The sequence below is a fragment of the Bombus huntii genome, chromosome 3 (assembly GCF_024542735.1).
Source record: "Bombus huntii isolate Logan2020A chromosome 3, iyBomHunt1.1, whole genome shotgun sequence".
Taxonomy (NCBI): Eukaryota; Metazoa; Arthropoda; class Insecta; order Hymenoptera; family Apidae; genus Bombus; species Bombus huntii.
Genome location: NC_066240.1, coordinates 11,122,479 through 11,136,044, shown reverse-complemented (window position 1 = coordinate 11,136,044; position 13,566 = coordinate 11,122,479). Strand labels below are relative to the sequence as shown.

Here is a 13,566-nt window from a genome sequence, read left to right as displayed (position 1 = left end):
TAATTGGCCAACAAAACGCATCACGAGACAAGATTGTTACGCTTGGGATTTAACAGAGGAACTTCATCGCGAATCTGGATGTCCCTTGAACTAAGACGAAATTAATTGTGTCTGCAAGTTCGTATTACACGGATAGGTATCGGGATTCATGTCCGAACGTAACTGTTCTCGATCCACTTGCTCATAGATCCCGGATAAACTGACAAGACACGCGAAGTCTCGGCTAGCTTGCGGATTAGTTTCATATTAATCTCGCTGTCTAAGACCAGACTGCGTTTCTGAGATTATATTTACATTACAGTCATTCGTCTAATTGTCTATCGTCTACTTTATCAAATTGCGTTACTCACAAATCACGGTTATGGTGTGCGTTCTGACGACGTTTTCGGTCAGCTTGACATTGGACGCGTCGCATATCACCACGATATTGCGGCTCGTGCGATTTATGTTGAAAGTTACGTTCGAGCTAGTGATCCAGCCGCCTTGAGGGGCTGGCTCGGTTCTAGAGGCGTTGCTTTCGAAATTGTGACCATCTACAGTCCATTTGATATCTGCCGGAGGATTCGAGTTCTCCGTGGTGCAGGTGATCACCACTTGTTCGTCCGCCTTTGCTTCCGTGGGCCCCGTGATCGTCACTCCGGATGGCGCGACTGCGGGAAAAAAACAATCGTAGTTTCAGCGGTCAGTGATTTAAAGCCCTCGCTGGATGTGAAACGAGTGCGAATCACGAGCTACCAGAGTGGAAGCTGGTTAAAGTTATAGCGTTTCGATTTCGTTGTTCGTTGAAGTGTATATGGTACTTTGAGTATCGGCTTTCTTTCGCACGATGATCTTATTTCAACTATTTTTATATTTCTCCCTGGTCATCCTAAGACGAGAAGAAAATTTTTATTCTATTTGTTTAATGCAACGAATAATTAACTATACTGTTAATTAATGCTACGTTATCAGAATTTTAGGACATATTTCTCCACATTCTTCACGATTTAAAAAGAGCTTGTCGTAATAATTGTATTATTAGCTACAACTAACCGGACTTTTCCATCTTTAGCTATTTGATATTAAAATATTTCTTTTTACCCACAAGATGACCTTAAAATCAAAGAATCCGTAAAAAGGTATCTACCAAGTCTTTTTCCTGTTATCTTCATATACAATAACTGTAATATAAAAAAGAGGGGGTATACGCTTGGTCTATCATATATTTAAGTTCGAGTTTTCTCGGGACAGTATAAGTTGCAAATTTAAGGTATAAACTAAGAATCGTAAGAGTACTGGGGAAGAGAGGAAGAGAGAGGGAGAGAGTGTAAGAGTGTATGCCTTGGTGACGTCAAAGTTAAATGAGTAAAGAAGTGGGAGAAGGGTGCGAGGGTTGAGGGTCAGCATTCTTTTGACCTGGGAAGAGAAGTTGTGAGCCGAGTGTTAGAATAAGACGTACGAAGATATTGTAATCAGTTTTTGCATTGGGTATTGCTTGCTAAAATAAAACTAAACTTCACTTCAAATAGAACATCCTTTCTTATCCTTACTCTAGACTATTTAGATACTAGATAACTATTCGCTCAACATAAAAGAAAAATTCTGATAATCGAAAATTACGGTCCTCCGAGTACTTACAAAGCACAGTGAGATCCGCGTGCACCTTCATAGGCTCCACGCTCATAATGTTGGACACCTCGCATCTGTACCTTGCGTTATTGTCTTGAGCTTTCGCGATGAGCGACAACACGCTTTCAGAAAAGCTACCCTCGGTTCGATACACGGTCCTAACCTGTTCGTTGTTTCTGTACCAGACGATCTGCGCGGGCGGATTTCCGCCTCGAGAACGACAGGTTAGCTCCAATTGTTGTCCACGTTTCACAGTCTCTCCCTCGGTGTATCCTTCGATAACCGGTACGCCGGGTGGATCTGTAAAATGATGCGATCATGCAACTTCCGATTTGGACAGGGACATTGAACACGAACAGGGATCTTCGTTGTTTTAGTAATGGAAAAAGTTTCTCAATAAAAGTTGGCCAGAAGCTGTGAGTAGAACCACGCGACGCGTGAAATTAACACGCTATGACGGCTGTGATGGTCGTTCGATGGATTCGTTCGACGTAACGCGTTACGTTGGTACCTATACCGGATATAATTGTAATTATCACCGGTATAATTTCGTTGTAATTTTAGTAATTAATGGTCGAGCAAATGCTCGATAAACCGTCCGGGTGACGCACGTCCTGTGATCGATGCAATTTAGATGATTGGTAATTAACTAATTCGTCGGGGCACTTATTCAGGTGGTTTGGCCTGCATTATCGTTGTTTGGTTACCGTGTTATTTGCTACGTGATCGTACTTCGAGATTTAGGAATACTAACGATAATTGTCTTTGAAAATTGAAATATTTGACGAAACACGAGGGTCTCGAGAAACGTGATACAAGTAAAAAAATGTCTATTTCGCATAAAGTGCAGTTTCAATGAAAAGCTCTGTGTACTTGAAAATATTAAAATACAGTGGTATATGTACGAATTTGTAAAGACTTGATGTTGCACGCTACTTTTCAGATATACAGATAATAATGGTAATAATTGTAACATGGGAATATTAGAAAATTGTACTTACAAAAGACGGAGAGTTTAATGGTTTCTCTTAAGGGCATGTCGATAGGTATGGCAGGATGATTTGCTTCGCATGTATAATCCATATCATTGTCGTCAGCGGTTGGTACAATGACGATGGAACCATGAGTGTCGTATTTGAGCAATTCCTTCTTGTTTTCACCAGGCTTCTGTACTTCTTTGTCTGAAACAGCAGATAACCCATAATTTTGTATTTATTTTGGTTAAAGCTACGCTTCAGATTAATTGGAGTAAATACTTAGAATTTTATTTATAGAAAATGCTTATATTTCTTAAAAACTTGATTTATTAATTATAGAATTTATATTTTCAGATTTTATTTAACGTTCTACGATAGATAATAAAATGATGAGATAGTCTCTATATAGTCGAGAAAACGTACGTGTAAAATGTGTAGGTAAAAGAGAAGGTAGAAAGATCAAGAATAAAATAAATATAGCAAAAAGGAGAAAAAGCGATTCGCCTTTTTCGTAACTCACGTATTTCACCGTCTCGCGGCTCGATTTTCTCAGGCTTTCCCTTTTACTATGTCCAAATGCGAACTCTTATCCGTCTCTCACAAACACGCGGACACACATACACGTTTCCATAAAACTAAGTAGATCCTCTTAAAGCTTACCTTAAAGATACTATAGATTAAGAAAACTCTAAATTAAATTTATTTCTATAGGACACACACTTTAAAGTCTTCTTCCTTCTAAGGCTGTAATATGGATCACCCCCGTAACGAATTTCACTATAATACGTGGGTGTTACTTAGTAAAACGCATAGGAAAAGAAGAAAACTCGTTCCTTCATATTTTACGATAAAGTTTCCTGCGTTTTTAGCCGTGAAAATTATTTTCTCTAAAGCAAATTTATCTCTGCGTAATAGATCGATATTATGAATTAGATTTATTCAATAATACTTTTCATATTAATTATTATATCGTTAGTAATTATTATTATTCGACTTGAGAAAAGAGAAGTCTCGTTCGACCTCTCTTTACAACCTCGACCTCTCTTTCTCCTCACCGAGCTCTCCGACTCCGACCTCTCGATAATAGTAGAATGCGAAAATACTCGAAGTTGAAAAATATTTCCTTCGAAGCGAAGTCTTCTCTTTTGATGAAAATATATTAATAAGGAAGACAAGAGAGAAATAAAAATATAGAAATATTTCATAAGAAAAGAACGTTCGAAGAGCATATGGGAATATTTCTAGAATTATAGTTTGTAACAGAAATTTTACAAAACCTCCAAAGTGTATCTCATAGCTTTAATTCACAAACTTATTGCTTTCAGTTGCAATTCTGTTTACGCGAAATTCTTAGCATTTATTCGTCTCAACATGGTTACATTACAATGTTCTATGTAACTAGACTTCCTCGTCGATAAGATTTTTCGTTATCACAAGTCGATAAGAATAAATAAAAAGCGAATATCGACTAACAGAGTTCGCAATAACAGGATTACAACGATGTAAAAGCAAAACCCTCTTTTAAAGATACTCGATACTCGCGACATTGCGCTTCAACAATATTTACTCGGCTTACGCTCTTGATCGTTCTCGAGACACCTGTTAAAATCATCGTGAAATAAGACCGGACAGGCTTTTACCCGAAGCAACAACACCTGTTCGTTTCCAGAAGTCGCAACTTCCGCAACGTAGCTATTAAGCGCAACACGCGAAAATGCGGCTACGATGAGCGATTTTCCCCCTAATGTTCCTCGTCTAATAATGTCAAGTATTTCAATCACCAACGAATTATACACGAGTTTCACCTTATTTGTTCGAATTTCTTCATTCCATAAATTCGATCGATATTTATCGAATATTCGCGAGGATCCGCGTTTACAAATCACTCGACTGGTGAAACGCGATGTATATATATGAAATTTAATCAACACACAGCGAGAATTTCAATTACACGACGTTGAACGTGGCTACATGTAAATTTCTATAATACTTCGTTAAGTATTAATTATTTCTGCTTGTTTGTTACTCGCAATTTGATGAAGGAAGAAGCGTTTTGCTTGTTAGAAACAACGGTTGTGGATGAAAAAAAATTGATGTTTCTATGTTTGCAAGTGTGAGTGTAGGTAAGAAAATTATAAGGGAGACTGAAAATGTTCGGAGGATGTTATATGCCGTGCATTAAGGATCTCGGAACGTTCGCTTCGAAATGTACATTAATTATTTTACTAAGCACTTGACACCCCAAGTCGTCTATCCCGTATTAATTAAATTTAATGATATCGCTGTTTGGTTAATTGATACCTGTCGTCGGTGATGTACCTAGAGAGATATGAAAATTACTGTCGACTATTTTCGATATTAATTAAACGATTGTCATGGAGTCTGTTTTTGATGTTAATTATACGACTGTTTCATTGGCTAATGGATATTATTTGCAGCATAAATTATTTCTTTTACAAAATTCACTGTGGCGATTCATTTTACTCGTCGAGAATGTACTCGGAACTCGGAATATCTTTCCTGAAAATAATTAATCAAGAAAATAAATAACACAGCTGACAACTAGATAATTATAAAATATTAATCAGAAGTCCATTACAGTTCTATTACAATTATTATATATCGTTATGTTAAATAGATCAGGTTCCCTTTGTTACTGAATTACTTTTCTACATTAATTTCAAATATATATAAATAAATTTTACATTTATACTTATACGTAAATTTGTTATTTTATATTTAAATAGATTTTGAATAGTAAAAGGGAACTGCGATACGAATTATTGATTTTAACGAGACATACATAATTCTAATTTATTTCTCTAAATTGTTATTTCAGTTTCGTATAGTTAGTTACAATTTTTACAATAGAGATCCAATAGAGTTAATTGAGGTACAGTAATTTAACAAAGGAAATAGATGCAACAAGGATGCAATTAACGAAAGACGTCTATTGACTTCGAAAACGATGAGTTTCGTAACTCACGACGAACGATGGAACGTGTGCGAACGACAGTGAGAATTTGCGTGGATACAGTTAGAAGTAGAGTAACTCACGGGACTTAGTTGTAAACTAGTCGTAAACCACTGAAATTTTAGTCCAAAGTGTGAAATCCGACTGGGTGACGAGCATGCACGAGTCTGCCCCAAGAGTTCTCGTCGTTCCTTTCCGGGTGCTAAAGGTGTTCGAATTTCCGGACGAAACAGAAACGACTCATTGATTACGAATCAATTTACAAGATATGTATTATTTGAACGAAAGAGATAAATATTAAAATTGATGAAATGTTAAAGATATTTATAACAAATTACTTTGATATATTTCATAGGCAACTGGAATACTTTCTGATGGAAAAGGTGTTTCCAGTGAATTATTTAAATTTGAACGTATCAAATTTTACAGAAAATATGCAAATATATATAAATTATCCAAAGTAATGGGATATCCTTTTAATATTTAGCGACGAAAAGAATGTCTCTTCAGTCAAATTTATAAAAATATGAATTTTTATAATATTATATAAACTTGTTATATTTTATGTAATTATAGAAATATATTAAGCTACGTTGTTCAAACTTATAAAATTATACAAATTCTAAAACATTTGATTTTGTTTTCGTTTGTAATTTGTTTTTTTTGACCAGAAAGGATTTTATTGTATTTTTCAATGGTTTCATGATTTTCTTGAACTCTTCGTTAATTTTAGAATTCATGAACGTTAATTTAAGGAGACGACTCTAAAATAGGTTCAGCCGTATTTTAACAGGGTTTTCCAAGAGAAGAAAATTTCAAATGAAATACATTGATAACTCTTTCGAAAACCTAAGAATAAATTCAATTTCCACATTTTTTTTCCATCAACCAAAGGTACACGAAACGACCGTGCCGTATGATTTTTCATTTTCTATTCGTGTTGATTTTTAATTTTTCAAGGAACTCCAATCTCCCAGTCCTGACAGGATTTTCAGCCATCGGCCAATTCTTGTTTAAACGAAAATTATTTTTCTCGTTCTAACGGGGCAAAATAATTTTCCTTGGTTGTAAAATATAACAAAGATTTACTTAAAACTTATCGTTTGATAAAATTTCTGATTCTCAATAAATCTTCTACGTAGTCACCCTTTTATGCTGAAACGTTGATAAAAATTGCTATCGTTAAGTTGAATCTCTAAATTATTACGTGCTGTTACAATATCCATTTTTTATACATTTATCGTAGTAATTAAATGCATACAAAAAATACCAGTTTCCTTGATATTCTTTATTTGTTTTAATAAATGATAAAATTGTTTAAAGATTCAACTATCCTTTGAATATTTTATCAGAAAATGTCTATAGCTCGTATATTTGTTATAAATATCGTATGCTCGTGCCATCAAACTCTTAAATCATATAAAATATTAACTCTCAAATAGGGAGTTATTTAACGTTAATTTCATTTGTATTTTATATTTGAGGTAACGCGAGTCAATAATAATTACTATCGTATCAAGCATAAAATACAAATTAAAATGAAATAATCAAACCAAACTTGATTTCCCATGAATTACCTACGACCCAACAATATCAATTAACACCTGTCGATTAACACCATCTGTAATAATCCTCGGATTCTTTCGCAAGACACACACATACACACTATGAAATATTTTCTTTTCTTCTATATTTCTTTAAATTATATAATCCTGAATCCTGAAAATAATCCTAATTCTGTATCATCTTACAAGACACTGAAGTAGATACATATTTCCTATTACTACATCATTTCAACCTACAGAAATATTTCAACGAAAGAAGCTAATAATTTTTGAACGACTGTAGTATGGTCAGCTAATACGCGGCTATAAACGTAATCAATTTCCCTATTATCAATCAAGGCCAGGTGGAAGAGACAGAAGACATAACGGAAGAGCTAGAAGCAAGAAGACGGAACGTCAGGGACGAAACATTGTGCTCGCTGTAAGCTCGAAGGAAGGGAAGAAAAAAAGAAGGAGCAACTCGAATTGATATTAATAAGTCTCTTTCAAGATCGCGCCGGAGCTATGTCGTATTCTGGAATCAACGTCGCTCTGCCGTTAATAAATAATCTGGAAGGTGCATTTTCTTCGTGTGCTCGAGCCAGTTTCTCCTCTACACCCCCTCTCTGCCTCGTACAATCTTATTACTGATTAAAACGATCAAAGAGGAAACAGGTCCTTTTCCTTTTCCCAAGGATTGATTCGAACGAGTAACGACGCTAAACGGGGCGACGAGGGTGAACGAGGAAACGGAAGAGCAGAGAAACGATCGCAATTAATATCGTCGTCGCGAACCAGCCAGTAGAGTGGCCTTTATCGTTGCAGCCAGGCGAATTACGAACGAAAAATCTTCACGCAGCCTGTACGGCCGTAGATAAAACTTTCAAGCTGCTGGAACAAGTACTGCAAACCATAGTTACGACCCTAGGGATCATGAAACGTTAACTATGTTGGAGCAGCACGAAAAGAACGGGAATGTGCAGGGGTGCAAGAGGAGCGGATAGCCAAGGGGGTGGTGGTGGAAGAGAGGAAGAGGCAGGGGTGGAACGAGTGGAAGTGCATTGTTGGAAAGGATATAATGGAGCAACTAAGACACTCTATTAAGTTATCCTCTGGTGTGCTTTTAAAAAACACTAGGTAAAAGAATGGCGCAGCTCTGTTTAAATATTAAACCAAGCCCGGAAAAATGATTTGAACTGCGCCAAGGAACGGAAAGCAACTGCTGATATCTTTTACGCTAACGTTCCCAACGATATACGGGGTAAGTGTGCGTCTAGAACGATACCTGTAGTTCGAGCGATTACGCGATGCAATTTGTCCGGGGCTTTTGAGGATACGTTTATGGTGTCTATTTTTAGCTATTTCTTTCACGTTGGTGGATAGTTGGATTTATGTTTGTTGAGCGTGTGGCAAAGCAGCATCTACGTGTGGCAGGTACTATCAAATGGACTTCTATGTCTCGATTTGTATGTATCGCGATCTAACACACGTTATCATATTTAATGGGCGATACAGAAAATTGCAAATGAAAAATTTGAAATTTCGATACACAGTGGTTTAGAGAAATGTTATGGACACGTTGTTTTCCATCGATTATTTTCTGTGTTCTTTACGCGGCCGTAGGGTGCAAATTCAGAATGGAGCTTAAGGCCGCGGACTACTTTCCCGAATTAAGGGCAATGCGAGGAATTTAAAACGTCGGCTGAAATAAAAAAAGCACTCGTTAAGCTTCTCGTATTACCAGCTTTATCACAGTCTGCCAAGAGGCATCCTTCGGAAGAAGGAACCGCGAAAGTGTCTTTTCCAACTTTCGCAGGGCCACGTTATAAACGCTCCAATTATTACCTCTAATATCTTCGGTTCTAACAAACTTTAAACATTCTTCAGATCATCTATCTATTGATTATACGCACCTATTTATTACCTACATCAGTCTACGAAGCTCTAAAAATATAAATTTGCCCATATCATACAATAGATTTGGTGCTATCTTGCCTGTGAATTTTTATCCTAATGAAACTTGAATCATCTTGAAACCATCATTCAAAACTATACGTTCACATTTACTTTCCAATCTTATCAATTATATCAATTTCCGCTGACAAAATCCTAAAAATACGAATTTCCTCGGATCATCGAACGAATTTATTCGGACAGCGTCTACAAAAGGGAATTTCCGATTCCAATAAAATTTAAATCTTCTCTATAGCCAGACGCATCAATTTACTTCCCGTCTTATCTGTTTCCCTTGACATGATCCTAAAAACAGAAATTTACTGGCGTCATCCACGGAATGTATGCAAACTGGCTACGAAAGAGAATCTTAAATCCTGTACGAGAAAAAAAGGGCCTGGCGTAGGAAGTGGAAAAAGTTTTCGAACGTTGTTCGGGACGAGTGAGTGCGGGGACGACGTGGTTTTCCGTGCAGAAAACGTCTGGTTCCCGTTGAAAGGACGTAACAAGTGGAGGAGGGAAAACGGACGATGACACGGATCTTTTGGCCCGCAGGACATGTTCGTGTTCTTTGACAAATCCGGCAAAGCGAGTGGCCACTTTGACAAAAAATGTCCGAGGGAAGTGGAAGGGAAACTTTAAACGGCGTTTTCAAAGCTCAGCGTACGCGACGGTTCGCGACCTGAATTTCCTTCAGCCTTTTGTTCTGTTCGCGCGGATTCTCGTTCTACTGGTATTTGTTGCGAACGCAAAAATACGCGAAACACGGTCACTTCCTTTTCCGTCATAGACTGCTTGCGACGAAAATTTCCGTTTTTTGGCTTTGTCGTTACGTCTTTTCTATATGTGGACTATATGGTGAAGTCTTTTAGCTTTTGTTTAAGCTGCGTTTATGGTACCCTTCTAGTATTTTCTTTTCGTTCTAGCTCGCTCGCAACGTAAGCAAACTGCGTTAATAGTCGCGAGATGGATGATAGGTTACTTTTTTTCTTTCAGCTGTTTCTTTGCTAGATAACGTAATCGCATCGTTCTATGGCTTTTGTAATTATTTCGTAACGTAGACAGTGTTTTGCGACGCTTTAAACGAATTGTTAAATGCCGCGAGTAAGTAAATTCATCTATGTAGATGTTCACGTCGAAGTATCGCGTTAAATGTCTTCTAAGAGAAAGTGTGTTTTTAATCATAGTGTCACGAACGATATAAAAGATGTTTATTATAAAAAAAGAAAAAAAAACAATCGTCAACTGATTGTCCCTTCGAACTCCTTTCTCAGCTTCTTCCCATTAGCCTTAGAAACCATCATATTTAACCCACTCGTCTACATTGACAAAACATTACCTTTCCCAAAAATCCTCTCACGTCAACTCGACTGGAAATTAAATTTACACCATCAAACGCTTCATCGATACTTCATTACCTAGTCCCCATGTCGAACCACAACTCTCACCAATTTAATTCCCAACCACCTTATCCAATATTCGATATTTATTCTATCCAATTCTGTGTTTGCACGCGGTTCTCGCTATTATTCGGTCGCGCTATAAACAGATCTTTAGGGTTGATTAAACGAAGACAAGGGTGCAACAAGGGATACTCGAAGGATTTAAATAAAGATAACGAGTGGCTTGGCTGTATCCGAGGGCCCGTGGCCGGTCTGTTTCATATTCATTAATTATTACATAAAATCGTCGCGGTCGAAGGAAGCGGGAAATAAAACTCGAAGTCTTTGCTCGTCGAACCATTATGGCCTCTTTTTCCCTCGTGTCCCGCCTATTGCTTCTGCTCCCGCAGCACTCATCTTTTGTAACCTTTTTCAACCCACCCCGGACGTCTGTTCGACGTTGTTTCTTCTTTTTATTCGGCAAGCTCGTGCGCTTCCTGTCCAAGGATCGATATAACGCTCGGCAGAAGCGATTTTGCCGTTTGGAAATTGCTCCTTCTTCTCTGCTCCTATCTACCAACCAGCAACGAAACCTCTCTTCCATTTCTCTTCCCTCCACCTTTTCTTTTATTCCCTCTCATTGTTTTCTTCTTTCTACGAACGTTAGTTTCGAATTGTTATTGCACTTCGATCGATGGCAGACGCCAGACCCGCGTCTAACCTTCGTGGCCTTAATTGTCGGTAAAAATGGATTAAGGGAGAATCAGATTCCGCGAACGGTTCGGCCGAATCGACACGGGCAATCCACTTTAAGCGGCGCTTTTGTGCCTGATCGATTGACTGACGCCCTCGGCTCTGGATTAACGTCGACGGAATTTGTACTTTGGTTCTCATGACGACCAACTTGCAAGTTTCTTCGATAGAGAATGTATATAAACTCGTAGAGCAGAGTAGTAGAGTGCTTGGTGGTTTTAAGATAGTGGGAAGAATCTAGTGGGTTTTAGAAATATCCCTGTTTTTATGAATGATAAATCTAAGAATCATTAGAAACTGGATAAAAAAGTTTCGAGAATATTATTCTATTTGGAATCTTGAGATACGAAAAATCTGAGTATTGTACGCTGTAATATAAAAATTCTATCAATTATTAAATATTAAATTATTGTATTAATTATTAAGATAACTGGACTTTTTTCTTATATACAGGGTGGTTGGTAACTGGTGGTACAAGCGGAAAAGGGGTGATTCTACGCGAAAAAAGAAGTCGAAAAAGTCTGCGGTTCGATAAACAGATTGCAGGACCCTTTTACACTTTGATAAATACCAGTCATTTTGACTGCTATTGGTATAAGTAGCCTCGATACGAAATTATTTTGAGTTTGATTACATAAAAAACAAAATAAAATTCATTATATCATTCTTTTAGTTATCATTGCGAAAGTCATTACATCATTGCTGAAAGGAAATATAACGCGAAGTAGGAATTTTAAAATAAAATTGTAAAACCAGTCAATTTTACTGGTGTGGTATTTCTTTTCTCGCATGAAAATTACAGCGTAACATAACACATCACTGTAACATAACTAACGCATTATTTTTATTTTGTTTATTTTCACTTAAAATCGATAATGAACATAACAATTATATTAACGAGTTGTATTTTCCGCATAAACCGAAACAACGTTCGATATTCCACGGAATGAATTTTGTAATATATTAATACGATTGCATAAATTGTTAAATGAACCTGTTCGCGTTAATGAACAATTGACAATTACGATAATAGCTGTACTACATAAAAATACGTCAGCGTTTGATATTATATGCGCTTGATAAATATTTATCGAAATGAGTGTGAAACGAGGCGAGGTAATAAAGGGGTGGCCCTTTTTTAAGGACGAGACTTCCAACTTCTAAATTTGACTAATGAGAAGAGCGATGAATTGCAAAGCTTCCCAGGGGAGAAAATGAAATTTAGCTGGTAATTCACGATTGAGTAAACAAAGATTAATCATAGCTCGAGGAGATTGTACAAGGGTTGGACTTAATTTCGGCAAGAAATCTCATTCGTCTCGGTCGTGTCTGGTCTGTCAGTACTCCGTCAATTATTTCTACCCGATCTATCTTGTCGTGACTCGAGTTTTCCCCTTTCTCGTGCCCTCTTTCTTTCGTTTTATCGCAATCGTCGACTAATTTACAAGCGCCTTCTATCTTCCGATTCTTTGTTATAACATTTTTTCATATTTCTTTTATTCCATGTAATTTCTATCATACTTTGAATAAACCTTTCTTCGTAAAAAATTCTTCTCGGAGAAAGTTCGAAACACGTGTTTTCATGCAAATGCGACCACAGAGTGTAACAAGCCCCCTCGATATAAATTCCCTTTTTAAGATAAGAAGTTCGAGGCTCGTCGATTCTTCCATGAAAGATAAGAAAAGTTGGCGTCAGAGGAACGATACCCTCCTCGTCGAGTTTAGAAGAGTTTCGAATAGCGAGGTAACAATGAATTTACTTACCACCCTCGATAGAAATCGGGGTAATCATCGTGTCACCTCCTTTGATCTGAACGTTTCCACGATACCAGACGATCGAGGCGGCTGGTTTCGCCGATCGAACGACGCATTCCAAACGACGGGACTCGCCAACTTTCACCTCGATCTTCTTCTTGTTCGGGTAGTTGCTGATCTCCACTTTTTGCGGTCGTGCTGTAACACAGACGATCAAAGTACACGTTAGTCTACGAGAAAACTGTGTTCGATTTCTTTTTTTTTTTTTTTTCTTTAAGTAATAATATAACAATAGAAATTACGACACACTCGAATTTGGAAAAAAGACAGGTTAAATATAATTTTCAAAATAGGATATCCATAGTATGATTTTAGTTTTATAATGGAAATCTACGTTTCAACGGGTGTCAGTAATGTTAGAAAAAATTGTAAAAAATAACCCAGTGGTTTTTCTAAAAATTATTTCAACATTCATACGTTCTTATATGTATGTTATTATTTATGTTATGTTATTTATTTCTATTTTTTATCCGTGGATTGCATCGAGCGAAAGCGGGTACGTACTTGTCGGAGCTGGCGAAAATAGCGATTTTAGTTCCACAGGGTATTTTTGCCACGAA

The 13,566-nt window shown here is 37.1% G+C and overlaps 1 protein-coding gene across 5 annotated transcripts in view; it reads right to left on the bottom strand.

The window, feature by feature from the left end:
- The window catches only part of LOC126863736 (nephrin), a 486,143-nt gene that overhangs the window by 16,130 nt on the left and 456,447 nt on the right, over positions 1 to 13,566 (bottom strand). For all 5 annotated transcript variants that reach the window (XR_007688964.1, XM_050614195.1, XM_050614194.1 and 2 more), the window contains exons 4-7: positions 12,956 to 13,144; positions 2,610 to 2,789; positions 1,618 to 1,908; positions 351 to 650 (exon numbers count right to left, since the gene is read on the bottom strand). Coding sequence is in view for 4 of the 5 variants with exons in the window: in XM_050614195.1 (XP_050470152.1) it covers positions 351 to 650; positions 1,618 to 1,908; positions 2,610 to 2,789; positions 12,956 to 13,144 (960 nt within the window). In the remaining variant the exon portion in view is untranslated. The remainder of the gene's footprint in view (positions 1 to 350; positions 651 to 1,617; positions 1,909 to 2,609; positions 2,790 to 12,955; positions 13,145 to 13,566) is intronic.